The sequence below is a fragment of the Loa loa genome (assembly GCF_000183805.2).
Source record: "Loa loa unplaced genomic scaffold supercont3.339, whole genome shotgun sequence".
Taxonomy (NCBI): domain Eukaryota; kingdom Metazoa; phylum Nematoda; class Chromadorea; order Rhabditida; family Onchocercidae; genus Loa; species Loa loa.
This window is the reverse complement of record NW_018108519.1, coordinates 22,486-38,690: the sequence shown is the minus strand read 5'-3', so window position 1 is coordinate 38,690 and position 16,205 is coordinate 22,486. Positions and strand designations below refer to the sequence as shown.

The 16,205-nt window shown below is 21.6% G+C and overlaps 1 protein-coding gene across 1 annotated transcript; it reads right to left on the bottom strand.

Moving 5' to 3' along the window:
• Positions 1–608: 608 nt before the first annotated feature.
• LOAG_06906 (hypothetical protein) lies at positions 609–3,742 on the bottom strand (the record flags this gene model as incomplete). The annotated part of the gene is made up of 5 exons (XM_020447277.1): positions 609–785; positions 1,517–1,602; positions 1,995–2,144; positions 2,818–2,930; positions 3,651–3,742. 5 exons carry the CDS (start codon positions 3,740–3,742, stop codon positions 609–611), a joined length of 618 nt encoding a protein of 205 aa, XP_020302476.1.
• Positions 3,743–16,205: the final 12,463 nt, after the last annotated feature.

The following is a 16,205-nucleotide window of genomic DNA, read 5'->3' as shown; positions in this document are numbered from 1 at the left end:
TGTTATAATAAATAACGAAATCCCAATTGCTATAAATCAAAATATTTGTGACATTAAGAAAGTTTAAAAATTTCAATTTCTTTTCTTTTCACTAACTTATTTCTTTAAACTAACTTATCAAAATAGTACACTTATATATGCTTACTTTATTTACTTATATTGTTTAATGTTTATTTTATTTTCATTTATTTTAATTCATGCTTTAACTCCCATTCATTAATTTGTTTATTATTTTAGAAAAAATTTGAAAAACCATGAAACACATTGCTTTTTTCAATAATTTTTTCGCATATTATTAGGAATAACTTGAAAAGCTATTCATATATTCAGTAAAATTTTTTTTTTTCAAATTGTTAAATTACATTTTATTCGTTCCATTAATCTTTGATTTTTTCTTTTTCTTCCTCATAAATTATTCACTAAAGTTTTTTGCCTTGCAATATTTGAAATTTTAATAAATTTATTCCAGTAATTTTGTAATATTTTTCATTTTTCCAATGTAATTTATTCCAAAATTTCTTCTGCTTCATATTTTCCTTTTTATTATTATTATTATTATTATTCCTTTTTTTATTACGAATTCATATTAATATACTATTCATCAAATATTATTCCATTATTGTGTACCATATTTTTTTGCAAAAATAATACTGTAAAATACCGGAATGATTGGAAATAAGTGACATCAGTCCAGTAATCCAAATTTTTGCAATTTCAGGTGTTTTAGCTATCAAATCGAGACATTCATATTGGTCACCATGAATTATTGAAAATGCACATTCTTCCTGAAAAACGAAAAGAAAAATTTAATAATTACCAGTTTTTTTTTTTTTACTTCCTTTTTAATAGTAAAATATATTAGTAAACAAAAATTTTAAATCGTTATTAATTGGCAAAAAAAATAAGAAAAAAATTTTTGTATGGACAGAATGAAATCTTATTAAAATTTCAATAAAATGAACAAAAAAAAAATTCTTGGATACAAATTGACTATTTTAATTGAAATATGAAATTGAAATTTTTTTAATTTGAAATTCACTCCCTTAATATTTTATGACAAAACGACAAAATTTTCATTAACAAATAAAAGTTAAATATGATAAATGTAATGTAAATTGAAAAAAGAAAAAATTTATATTATTTGTATTAACGATAAATGTTCGCAAATTTTCATTTCTCGTAAAATTAATCGAACTTTTTTCATTTTTAACTTAAAATTCGTTAATTTTGTAAAATTCCTACTAATATCAGTGCATTACTAACATTAACCTGACATCGCAATGATAATAGTAATAATCATAATAACAGTAATAACATAATAATAATAGCAATATAACGATTGGTGATCTAACAATAATATTGATAATAATAGTAATAAAAATAATAATAATAATAATAATAATAATAATAATAATAGTAACAATTATAATTATATATTATTCTATATATATATATATATATGATAATCCGAAATGATATACTTTATATAGAGTAGAACAAATTATCATATCCAAACCTGCATATCATTTGCGTAATTTTCTGATGCACGATGTAATTCGGTATTCCTTCCAATACGTACTTCTTTGATACTTTCAATAGCTACTGAAATTGAATCACAATGATAAGAATGTTACAAGAAATTACAAAATTTTATTTATCGAAATTTCTAAGTGATAACATTTCTTATCAACTATCAATTTTACAAATTGTTTTACTTATTGTTACAACTAAATGTAATTATAGTAGATAAGTCATTAGCATTTACATGTTCATTATTATTTTATTATTATTATTATTGAGCATAAGGACTTCCTCTATTTCGAAACCATTCTTTATTCATAATTAATTAACTTTAAAGCGTTCTCTAATTATAATTAATTATCCATCATTCTCTAACTTAATGATTAAAAAAAAAAAAAAAACAAATGTGGGATTAAAAATGAGTTTCAACTAAACATTAAATAATCAAAATATAATAAATTAAAATTGGAAACTTTTAGCTTTATGAGGTTTCTTATTTGTTGGTGTCCAACGTATATGCGACAAATTTGAATCTAAGGTAAATGTTCGATGAAATTGGCGAATATTTGCTCGTAATTTGATAAATTCTGTAGCATTTTGCATCATTTGTATACAATCTGATACTGAAATTTTTGATCGAAAAATTATTTTCGTCATCTTTTACTTTTTTTTTAATTAATTTTTTTTTTGCTAATAATATTTATAATAAAATTAATAATTAGATTAGAATCAATGATAGAAATATATATTAGATGTTAAACATTTATTCGAATATACATTAGAAAAGTCATATGCTGAGTGTGATAAAATCATTAATGAGGTGAAAACGTATAATGTAATCTACTGAGATATCTCGGAAATAGTGTTGTTTGTTTACTTTACTATCATTTATTGATTTCCTTCGTGAAATCTTATTCAAATGACACAACTGATAATGATAAGAAATTATTGATATGTGCATAAAAATCCTTGGAAAGCTTTTTTTTCCCAATTAACCAAAAAAAAAAAAGAATTACTGCTATGATTATTTTAGGCGACAAAGATTATTGTAAAAATTTAATTGAAGAATGTAAAGTTAACAAACAATTACTGTTCCGATAGTTTATCCGGAAATAATCATTGTGTTGCGAAAAAAAAAAGACAGGAAATACATGCTTAACCGATTCTTTTTTTTTTTTGTTCCTAATATTTTCCTTTTTTTTTATTTGAATAATTTTTACAAATTAACCATTATCTAATTAGAATCTAATTATCTTTTTACTAATTAAAATTTACAAAAGAAAAGGTATTTCCTACCATTGCATATTTTTTTTTCATTTTTTTGCATACTGAAACTGACATATTTTGTTTGTGATGAACGATTTCGATCTTCACCTTTTATCAACGAACTACGCAATGGTGATGATTTTCTGGAATTAAAATATGAAAAAAGAAATAAAATTTAAAAACAAAAAAATTAAATTGAATAAATATTCTGTGGAATAAAAAAGAAAAGCAAAATTATTTTTTGATAAATTCTTAGCATTTTACTTCAATAATTTGAATTGCTTATTTGATTCTTTTGTTTTGTGTTATTTCTTTGGTAATTATTTTAGAACTGAATTAGTCATTTTTTTAATTTTAAATTTAAAATTTTTTTTTCGAACTATACCTGTCTTTTCATCTAAAATATTTGCTAATGTACGAATATTTTTAAATAAAAAAATGTAACAATTATTGGATAAAATTATTTTCTCAAAAATGCTTTTCTTTTTTTTCTTCATATAGCAAAATGAAAAATATCATTTTATTCATCTAAACTTTTTCACGCATCTACATAATTTTTTATATCATGAAAATTTTCAGGTGTCACATACAACGTCTCTTCCACGTCACGTAACTTTTTTTTATAACACGTCATAAAAACTTCATAAAGACATCATATTAGATTTTTTTTTTCGTTTTCAAAAATCTCACCAAACAAAAAGGCAAAAGATTAAAATTAAAAAAAAAGTGATTCAAGAAATTTTTATGAAAATTTCTTTTTTTGCATAAATTTATGCAATAATAAAAATGATTTCAAATTTCAGGCTTTTTTTTATTTCGGAATATTTTCAAATTAAAATTTTTTAATTCATAATTTTACTAACCTTGAAAAATATGGCGCTGTTGTCATGATTTGTTCATTAACAGATTGTTTTCTTCGATTACTTGTACTTATGTTATTATGTTCTGCTTCCATAACATTGAACAATCATAACTGATATGGTAAACCACCATTTTTAGATTTAAATTTGAAGTATTACTGTAATATCATGATATGCATTGAAATTATAGTAATTTCGAAGTTTTAACTCAAGCATTAAAATAGTTGATTAAATGATATAGATTATACATAAAACAGATGGCATTAATAATATGCAAATTAATAAATCGAAACAATATTAACGGTTAATAGTGGAAATGATAATGTTAGCATTACGAATTAATTGGCCCAAAGTTCATTAAAAAGAAAACTAATTACTAAATAAAAAAATTAACCATTGAATTACTAAAAACTAAAAAAATTAAAAAATTAATTACTTAAAAAAAAACAAAAACAAAATGTCAGCTAAAATATTTGCTGCTAATTGGTACTTCATATGATATAAAACATCATTTAAATTATTCATAATGAAATTTTGATTTTTGTCAAGAATATACTGAATTTCATAAATTTGAAATTTAAAATAAAAAACGATAAAAGTGGGAGCATTTGTTGCTACATATTTTGCAGTGCTATTTTTAAGTCAAATATGTAATATGATGTCGTATCTGCCAGGATTTTCAATTTTCTCATATTTAAATAAAATTCATGCTTGAATAAAAGAAAATAATTGGAATGATCAAAAATGAATTTAAAAATGTAATTAAAAATTACATTAATGTAATTAAATTACAAGGATGTAATTAAACTATGGTATAAAAACAGAAAAATTTGAAGAAATGTAGCATTATAGATTGAAATATATTATATTTAATAAATTAAATTATTTATTAATATTGCCTAATAATTTCAATGAAGTTTAAAATTTTGTCATACATTTCATTTTCTAAGAAATTTAAATATTCGAGAAAAAAAAATAGTAAGTACGAGTGAGTGGTAATATTTAATAAAAATTATCAAAAATAATTTAAAATGAAAAAATTGATTTGAAAATAATTTCAAAAAAAAAAAAGAAAAAAAGAAAACTATAGTGATAAAAGGAAAAAAAAAAAGGCCTAGGAAAATTGATGAGGCTATTAGTATTCCGTAGCTTAAATTTATTGGTAGCAATAGAAGCAAAGAGATAAAAAGTATTGCCTCAATTAGCTAATTGCGAATTGTCAGTGAAAAAAAAATGTCAATTTTTAATATTTAAAATATGAAATAAAGATTAGTAATATTTAATATCGTATAATTCAAAATTTTTTTTTTTTGTCGATGATTGAACAAAATTTTCATAATTTTATAGCAAAACACTTTTTTTTTTGTTTCAATTCTATTAACTTTCATCAAACAGAATGCATCCATTCATTTCAATTATTAATTTTCATTGAATTTTCCAAAATTTCATTGTTACAGTAATTTTTTTTTTTGTAGAAATAATTTAATAGAAATGAATGTTTTAAGATTTGGTATAAATACAAGTTTGAGATCTGCTGTATTGTTATTAATTTAATAACAATTAAATGGAATGAATGAAATTTGTATATTAGCATGGTAATTGAAAATGGAAATAAATTTTAAAAAAATACATTTCCATTGAAATAGAAATTAAAAACGTACAGATTGAAAATAGTATTATTTAAGTTTTTTTTTTTACTTTTTCAATTTGCAATTTGAGTTTTTAATTTATTCATTTTGCATGAATTATACATATATACTGAAGGAGAAAAGAAAAAGAAGAGTGATTATGTGGCTAAAATATATTTGTGTACAAATATGAGATTAGAGAAAACAGAATACAATAAGACAAAATGAGTGGATTAATGAATTCATTTTATTTAAAATAATTATTACTTAATTCGATTGAATGTTAAGTTAAAATATTTATTCATTTTTGTTCGTCATTTTTGATTAAATGTTTTGCTTAAAGAATATAATTTATCAAATAAAATTCCGTTTTTTTCTTTTTATCTGTTTTCAATTTTAACATTTCTTAAAAAAATTATTTTTTTTTAAGAAGATGAAAAATTTTCAACCATTATTATTAAACTAATTTAATTTAGCTACTAATTATTGTCGAATTTGTTTTCCAATTCCAAGGTAACATTTCAATCCTGCTATCTTTATAAATTTTAAATTCAAATTAAAGAAAAAAATTATACAAATATTTCGAAATTTTAACATCATAAGGATTTCCTCCCCATTTCAATTTTCTTCTCTGCGAAAAAAAAATTTTTTTTATTTTTTATTATTTTTTACTACTTATCTATTTTTTCATTTCTTTATTATTTTTTATTCATATAGTAAAAACAAATGATGGAGGAAAAAAAAAACGATGAATCATATAAGAAACATTAATATGCATATAATTTTTTTTTTAATTTTTAATTTATTTGAACTAAATTTATTTTAATTTAATGAAATTAAAAAAACGAAAATTTTTCAAAATCTTTTAACACTAATAACTAACGACGACAATGTGCATTTTCTTCATAGTTTATTGAAATTTTTCAAAAAAAAAAAATTGAAGAAGTTAGAAGTGGAATTGTGTTTGAATATGGGATGAAATTGAAATTGTTTGAAAACGACTCTCAATTCTGTCACTTTTTCAATCTTTTTAGTATTTTTCATTTCTTTAATTCTTTTTCGTCTTTTCCCACTTCCTCATTCTCCTCTTTTTCCGCATCTTTATTTGATCATCTTCTCAACGTCTTTTTGCGCATCTTTATTTGATCCTCGTTTTGCGCATCTTGACCTCATCGCCTTCTTGCACATCTTCACCTCATCGTCTTCTTACACACCTTGATCTCATCTGTCTTTTCCCGCACTTTACCTTATCGTCTTTTTTCCGCATCTTTAACTCGTCGTCTTTTTTCCGCATTTTTAGCTCGTTGTCTTTTTTCCGCATCTTTAACTCGTCATCTTTTTTCCGCATCTTTAGCTCGTCGTCTTTTTTGCGCATCTCTAACTTCATCATCTCGCTCATCTTTTTGCACAATTTTCCATAATTTGATTTTCGTCATTAAATAATTGCATGTATGGTTTCATTCCTTTTAAAATATTCTGTTTCTTTTTTTTTTTCATCAAGTATTTGAAGATGAAGCAAACAAATTTCATGAAGTATGCAAAAATTGTTACATTTCTTTTTTTTCTTTTTTTTTTTTTTCCTAGAATATATTTATTAACAAAAATAATTTGAATTCCTCAATTTTGTTCATTTTTTTTTATTCAAATTTTAAAATAATGCAAATTAATGAGGAGCATGATGAGCTAAAGATGACAAATAATTTCCTGAAAAAGTTAAATTACCGTTAAGAATTACTAGTGAAAATATATGCTATTTATTTTAAAAAGTTCATTAAATTCATATAAATAATTATTTATTTAATTTATATTCATATTTTATAGACTTTTTTTTTTAATTTCTATTTAAATCTAATTAAAACCTAAATAAGAGAGTATAGGAAAAAAAAAGAGAAAAGGACAAAACTTATAACTATAACCAATTATCGAAGTATTTAATTATCTATAATGAAAAAGGAGAGCATTGTAATTTTATAACATACATAAACGGTATTATTAAGAAATAATCATTATGTGTTTAATTAACATTAGCAAGAGAAAGTTAATTTATAAAAATTTTTCTCATAAATTGAAAGAAATTTTATCATTTAATTTACATCAATTATAACTGAAAAACTTTTCGTAAACCGGAAAAACAGCAAAGATTTCCTGAAAAATATGATGAAAAAAAAGAAAATTTTTTTTTTTAAATAGTGAAACTTTTAAAATTCGAATTTATGTCATAACAAATGACAAAAATGAATGATAAAAGTATAAGATTAACATTAATTTGTTTGCTCTTTTTTCTTCTCTTCCTTTTTTTTCAAAAAATTTTTTGATAAATTTTAATTATTGTTTTATGATTTCATAAAATTAATACCTAATATTGCAAAAAAAAGTATGGAAAAAACGAAATTATTCTTTCTAATCAGATTTAAAATAAATTCATTTTTTGCATATGAAGAAAATAATTTCTCTTTATGTCTCAATATAAAACAAAAAAAGAAAAAATTAAATATGAAAAAAAGGAAAAGAAAATGAAAATGTCAAAGAGTTTTTTTTTTTTGATAAAAAAGTATTTTTTTCGTGTTTTATTTTTCCAGCAAATTTTTTTTTCTTTTTTTTTGTTGCTACTTTTTTATTATTGAAATTTCTTTAAAATGTTTTGATTTTTTCTTACAAAGTAATAATTTTTTAAAAGTTTTTTTATTAAATAATAAAAAATGATTGAAATTGTGCATAAATTAAAAATTATAACATGATTATATTCATTTTCTGGTATAAAATTAATTCTATTATAAAGTAAAATTTATATAATTTTTACCAAATAAGTATTGTATAAAAAATATTCATACATTCTTTTTTTTTTGAAATAAATATTAATCCATTTTTTTCCCTGGACGAAATATAAATTAATTATATGTATAGGAAATGAATGATAAATAAAGAATGTACTCGATAAACATTTTAAGGAAATTATTAATAATGGATGAATGAGTAACTAAGTAATAATTAACGAGTAACAAAAGTACCATCGAAACAATATACACAATAATGTTAAGTATTATTATGAATCGAATAAAAATGATAATTTGATAAGTGGACATTTTTGAATTGAAATTTGCAAATTTTTTTCTTAATTGAAAAGATTTATTTGATTATTTAGTATGCATTGTCAATTTCATTACAAATCAGTATGTTGTAAAAAAAAAAAAAATTATAAAAAAAATCAATAAAAAAAAAGTGGAAAGTATTATGCCTAATGTATAATCATATAGAATAATGATGAATGAGAAATACTATTTGTTTATCAAATTTAAAAATTATAACTATAAAAAAAAGATTATAAAATGTTGATTACAAAATCAAGAAGTCAAAATAACTATAAATTAGTTATAAAATTAATTAATTACAAAATGTTGATTATAAAATTAAGAAAACAAAAAGAGAAAAAAGTGGAAACCATAAAAAGCAAAGCTTTGAAAATTTTGCAAAAATGACATAAGCTATTTGCATATTCAAATAAAACTTTTGATTGCTATAACTTTAATTTTATATGCAATTGTTACAAGTATTGCCGTTAAATTTATGCATCCTTTTACAACATCTAATTAAAATTTTCTAAAAAAAGAATTCAAAATTTAATTTCACATCACATTATTGATAATAATTTTTATTTAAAGAATTCTATACATTAATTTTCATTTAAAGAATTTTATATATATATAATTTTTATTTAAAGAATTCTATATATATAATTTTTTTCAAAGAATTCCATACATTAAACTGTTTATTTGAATATATCAGTTCTTACTATCAGCAAAAAAAAAAGAAATCGATTTTTGTTCAAAGAAATGCTCGAATTTTTAAACGAGAAAAAAATTACCAGATTATTTGAATTTTTTTATTATCTGGAATTTTCAATAGCAGATGTTTTCTGAAATTTTCCATAATAGAAATTTTAATTTTAGAAATTTCAGAAAATATCTGTGAAAAATCCTAGAAAATATCTATTATGGAAATTTCACGAAAATACCAACAAAAAATTTCGGTCGAATGTCTATAGAAATTTCCCAGAAATATTTATTTCCCCAGAAAATCCCAGAAAATATGTGCCATGGAAATTTCTCGAAAATACCTGCTGTAAAAAAATTCCCAGAAAACATATGCTATGAAAATTTCCCGAAAATATCTGTGAAAAATTTCCCAAAAAAATTTACGAAAAATTTTGGAATATATTTTGAACAATACTGATGTCCGAATAATACGAATAATATTGGTTTGAAATATGCTATGAATATTTAAAAAAAAAAATTGATATTTTTTTAAGCGTTAAAATGAAAAAAAGTTTCCTATCATAAACCTTTCTTGTTGTCATGCAAAAAATTATTTTTAAATAAACTCAAAATTACGATAAAATAAAAAATTGTTCTTATTTCAAGGCTTTTAAAGAGCTATTACATTAATTGGCTCATTACATAATTTGCAAAACTTTGATTTCCCTCTTAAATTGATTGAATCATTGGGATGAAAAATATGAGGATTTTAAATTGATTAATTTAATCCTTTTACAATATTTTAAGTTAGCTGGTGTATTATTTGAATTCTTTTTTTCATTTTCATTGCTTTTTTTTATCTCTATCTTTTTTTAAAATTGTTTATTAACCGATAAATTGATCTTTTTAAATATTGTTTTTTTTTTTGCTAATTTTTTGTCTAAAATTTAATTTTTATTTCCTAATATTTCGTTAATTATTTGATTTTTTAATTTTTTTTTTTTGTAAAAAATAAAATCAATAATTTTCAAAAAATTTCATCCATTGTATTAGCAAATATATTGATTTTTGCTTTAAAATTTTCTTTTTTTTTTAAAAAAAAAAACATTTTGCTTAATTAATATCATTTGTTACAGGATTTCATGTGATAATGATGAATTGTAACAGATTAGAAGATAGGGAGAGATAGATGAATAGATTAATAAAGTGCATCAAAGGATGATAATATTTGCTAAGTTTTATTTAAAAAAAAAAAATGAGAGTTTTTATTTCAACCTTAAATTTCAATTTCATTCAATCTATACAAATTTATTTAAACACATATCCTTCATTTATAAATTTTTAAAAAAATTTGAAACTAGTCCTTCCTTTCTTATTTTTGTGCTGAAATAATGCAAGAAATTGCATGGAATAATTTGTGTACTTGTATTAATTAATTATATTTGCTAATTAAACAAGATTAGCTTAAAATAGGCTTAACAAACAAAATCAGCTAAAAAAGCAAAATCAATTTATTCTAAATTGATGAGGAGAATATCATTTATGAAAAATTTAGCTAAATATAACAAATTGATAGCATATTTAATTAAAATGACACAATAACAAAGGATGGAAATGATTAACAACTAATTACTTCGCCCAATAATTCGTTTTTAGAGAAACTCTGCAAAAATAATTTCTTTTATTTCAACTTATTATTATTTTCAATGCTATTATTATTGACTTAATAATTACAGTGAAGAAACAAAAGAGTTGACAATTTTCTTTTTCTTTTTCTTCCAGTTTCCTTTTTCTAACCTTATTGCATCTTATCTTTCGATTGGTAAATAATCAATCGTAAAATGCTTTATGAATATATTTCAAATTCTTCAAGTAGGAGTCAGAAATTGAAACGATTAGATTTAATTTTAGAATTAAATCACGAATAAATAAATTTCCCTATGATTTATAACAACATGAAAATGTTTCAGTGATTTAATTTGGAGAATTAAGCTTACGGTATATGATCAGAATAATCAAACTATGCGTTAAAAATAATATCTAAAGTTTTTTATCATTAATTATAAATTATTTGAATGATAATTGATAATCATATAAACATCTGCTGTGTCGAAAGTAATTTGTGTTGTACCTAATTATTAATTATACCGTAACTTTGTTTTTTGTCATGCATGCATATGGTATAAAATGCATTACTGTGCAGCAATGGTTCCCAATTGGCAGATTACAGATGGTCTAGCAAGAACTGAAATATGGTTAATGAGGGCTATTGAAAGTTACATTCCTTATTTTATATTATGATTTTGGTCTATGCTTATTTAATTAATACATTAAAAGTTTTTGCTTCAAATTTTTTTCCAAATTAACAGAATGTATTATTTTTGAACCTTGTAATCTGTATTATGAATTAAACAAGACCAAAGAGAGTTTGGAAACCATTGCTATACAAGAGTTCAACAGAAGAAATGATGTAGTGTATAGTACGAAATGAAGCATGATGTGAAATGTATCAACATACCATGGGAAATGTTCCAGTATACAGTATATAATGTGTCAGTATACAGCACAAAAGTACAGTATGAAATACAGCAGTATAAAGTGTAAAATGCACCAATATTTTACACTATATAGTTGTTACAGTATGAAATAGTGCACAGTATAAAGTGCATCAATATCTTATGCTGTATAACGGTTAAGAAATGATGCAGTGTACAGTACAAAATGCATCAGTGTTTTCTAGTATACAATTGCTACAGTAAGAAGTGAAGCAGTATGCAATATAGAAATGTATCATTATTTTATACTGTATAATTGTTACGGTAAGAAATGAAGTAGTGTGTAGTATGATATGCATCGGTATTTCATAGTATATAATTTGCTACAGTAAGGGATGAAGCGGTATGCAGTACAAAATATACCAATATTTTATGTTAATATTTCATACTGTATAATTGCTACGGTAAGAAATGAAGCAGTGTACAGCATCAAATGCTCATACTACTTCGGTTTTTTTTTTTTCATACTGTATAATTGCCAAAGTATGAAATGAAATAATGCGTTACATGAAATGATTCAATATACAAATTGAAAGCACTAGTTTGCTTGAAGAGAATAGTATAAAAAGACAAAAAGAAAAAAAGAAACTTGTCGATGCCCTAATAAAATATTAGACATTTCCTGCTTAATGGTGAAAAAAAATTTCATTGAAGAGAAATTTTTCAATAAAATGAACAAGAAAGGAAGTGATGAGTATTATTATTGAAATAAAATTGAAATCGATAAAGCTAATTTAAAAACAAAAGAAAAAAGGTTTTAAAAAAATAGCATCAAACATGTCAACGTCATTTGAATTAGGCAGCTATCATTCTTGTATAATCCAAAAATATAAATAAACGCTTTTTTTTTTCTTTGTCAAATGAATGAATGTAAAATATGCAAAATTTAAAAAAAGAAAAACGAAGAAACTTTTGATTTAAAATAAGAAGTAATCATACAAAATTTAGTCAAACAATGACAAAAATTAGCTAAAAATGTTTTGCATTTAGAATAAGTTAAATTACCTAATAGAATGCAAGACGGAAAGCAGAAATTTCATTTTTGAAGTCTTTAAAATTATTAATGTTAAAAAAAAAAGTTTAAAAAACCAAAAAGAGAAGATGTTGAAGTTTTGAAATAAGCTTTATGAATGAAAAATTCGACAAAAAAAGAATTGGATTTTCATGAAAATGCTTGGTAATTATGTTGAATTTTGAAGTTTAAAACATGACGAAAGTTTAAGTATAAATTGCTCCCTGTTTGAAGAAATTAAACTTACTAAATCAAACGAAATCAAAATCAGTAAATTAAATTCGAAATTAAATAAATTAAACTCAACCTTGATACAAATCATTTTTTTTTTTTTTGCAAATTTCAAATTGGTCTAAAAACATTGAAAACATGTATAATGATGCATTTACAAGTCACGAAAAAATAAGGCAAATTTATTCGTGCATTAAATTAAGCGAATTAATTAACATGTACATCATTAAAATAGATTGGAACGCTTAGTCAAAATTGGAAAATATGCAGATAATGATTTCAAAAAAAAAAAGAAAAACTAAAATATCTGATTGGAAATATATAAATTAAAATTGCAAAATAGTAATCAAAATGTAAAATAGAATATATAATTTGTAAAATGAATAATTTTATTTCAAACAAAAAAAAATGTATGACAGTCATATTTCTACCTTTTTTTCCAACCAACTATTTATATAATCAATTTAAAACTAAAAATAATTTTATTTACTACTTTTTTCTTTTTTTTAATCAGGAAATTAGAAAGAGAAAGGGACGACGAAAAGTTGCTATATTTCTTTTTTTTTTTATTTGTGAAATATAAGAAAAGAAAATTGAAATGGAGTAAAATTAAAAATCGAATTAAAAAATTGGACGATTAAAAAATGATTAAATAAGTAAATGAATATTTAATATAAATTGTTGTTGACAAAATTCTCCATCAATTTCTTCCCGTATAGTCATGCATTTTCGATCTTTTAAATTATCATTAAAGTGTGAAAATTTTTTTTTGAATAAATTTAAAATTATAAAATTCTTTGAAGAAATGAAGAAAAAAATGAAGGAGAAGAAGGAAAAGATGAAATACGGTAAAGAGAATGAAATAAGAAAAAGAATTTCGTTTTTCTTTTTTCCTATTGTAGTCCAAATTTCAATTGAATACATTTTTATATTTGAAATAATAATTGACAATTGCTTGCAGCTTCCATTAAGTAATTATTATCATCTAAATTATTCCTTTCTAAATCATAAATGGAGGAAGAGAGGAAAAGCAAGAGAGAAAAACAAGAGAGAGAGAGAGAGAAGGAGAGAGGGAGAAAATAATAAACCTAGCTTAAATTAGCCTAAATTAGAACTTTGATAAAGTTGGACGATGAAGAATTTAGAAAAAAAAGTGAAAAAATTAAGTTAATATGGTTAATTTGCACTAAATTTATTTCATTTCACCATAAAATTAATTCATTTCAAATATTTAGTACTTTTTGTTATTTGCAATTAGAATTATAATGACAATTTGAAATAATTCGCCTGCATATATTTGTTAATTAACATAATTGGAAATGCATAATTTGATAATTTGAAATTACGAAATTTAAAAAATAATAATTTGAAATTTACGCACATATACATATATATATATATATATATATACTTATCAACAGTTATACAATTATTATTTTCCCACAATGAAAATGTTCAATCAAAAATCTATGCATTTTTCATCGAACAACAAGAAGAAGAAATAAAATAAAAAAATATTAATAGTAACTTGGAATCACTTGAAAATACAAGTAATCAAGTACAGAAAAAGAAAATATGAGTAATTGAGTACAAATGAATTTAAAAAAATTTTAACAAATGAAAAAAAATTGTACACAAAGAAATAATTTTTCAATATGCTTTTCGAGGAGTGAATAATTATCGCGGGGAAAAATTTAGTAAATAATAACTTAAATTGGACAAAATGAATTTCATTACATTCTCATCTATTTTACGTTGCTTGAATCCAAAAACTATTGGAATTTTTTTCTTTTTTTTAAATTACTTGATGATATAACAATTATATGCATAATTAAATGCGACTTTATTGTGAATATTTATTTTTCTATTCTTTTTTTTTTGTTTTTACATAATTATTTGATTTCGTAAATTTTATTAAGCAAAGGGAAAACGAAGCAAAAAAAAAATATTGTGCATATTGTTGTTAAGTGATAAATATACAACAAAAATTTCAACATTATAGTAATCATTTACCTAATAATTACTTACTTAATTACTTATTCTTCAATAATTGTTTAACTTTTTCGTTTTGTTTTTCCTTCCATTAGTTAAAATGAAATTATACTTAATTTCGTTTTTTCTTGCAATTTTTATATGCTATGATTGAATGAATTGATTTAGAAATTTTATCAATTAATTATTAATTACAATTATGAAAAAAATTTTTTTTTGTTAATTTGGAGAAATAGAAATTGAAATGAAATTACCAATTTGTATTAGAAAATGATTATATGTTAATATATGTAAAAAAAAATTTTTTTTCAATCAATTATTTATCACTAAATATATGCCTAAACTGAATAACTATTAAATAAACATAATGTAGTATTTCACTTTTTTTCAACCACTCAAAGTTTTGTTTTTTTTAATTGACATTTTTTAATTTATTTCTAAGAAAATTTTCTTTAGATGATTTTTGATTAGGTAAAATCATTCCCAATAGTTATCACTTATTATCATCATCATCAGCATTATCATTATTATCTCATTACTATCATCATCATCACCATAGTTATCAAATTGCTCCAATGAAATTAGATATTGATATTTCTGAACGAAATCCAACTTTTTCCTTTTTTGGGAAAAAAAGTGACGGCTTGTCGAATTTCTTTGTAATTGAATTTTTTTTTTTTTTTTTTTTTTTTGTAAGTTGACTTTTCATTTTGTACTTGTTGACTTCACATATGAGTCAATGAATTTTTTTTTCTTCCTCTTTTTCTTTTTTTTTTACTTTTCCTTTCCGTATTTGTTTAGTGTGAACAGTTCAATGATTCAATTTTTTATTTCTTTTTTTTAATTTTAATTTATAATTTATGAAAGATTTTGTGTTAAATTTAATTTCTTATTTAAAAAACTATGACAATTTTAGCAATGAATGGAATTAATATTTTCATTTTGTGTATTTTTTTACATTTTTTTTTTTTAAATAATTCTTTAATTATTTCATTGTTATTTTGAATTAACCAAAGAAAAAAAAAAGAAATTGTAATAAAATATGATTGTTAAGCATTCGTTCAATTACAAAAATAGAAAAGAAAAAATCAAGAAAGAGCAAAAATAAAAATATTAAAAGTAAAAATATGAAATTAAAAAGAAAAGGAGAAATTTTCATTTTTATTACGAATTTTTTGTTCATTTCCAATACCAAAAAAAGAGAAAAAATTCTAAAAAAGAACAAATATTTTAATTCAATTTTAACATTAGCCGTGATCTTTTGTTGTTTTTTTCCTAAAATGAATACATAAATAATTAAAAAGACAAACAGAAAAAATGCAAAAATAAAAGAAAATGAAAAACCGCAAAATGAAATTAATCAAATTTATGGGAAAATAAAAGTATGC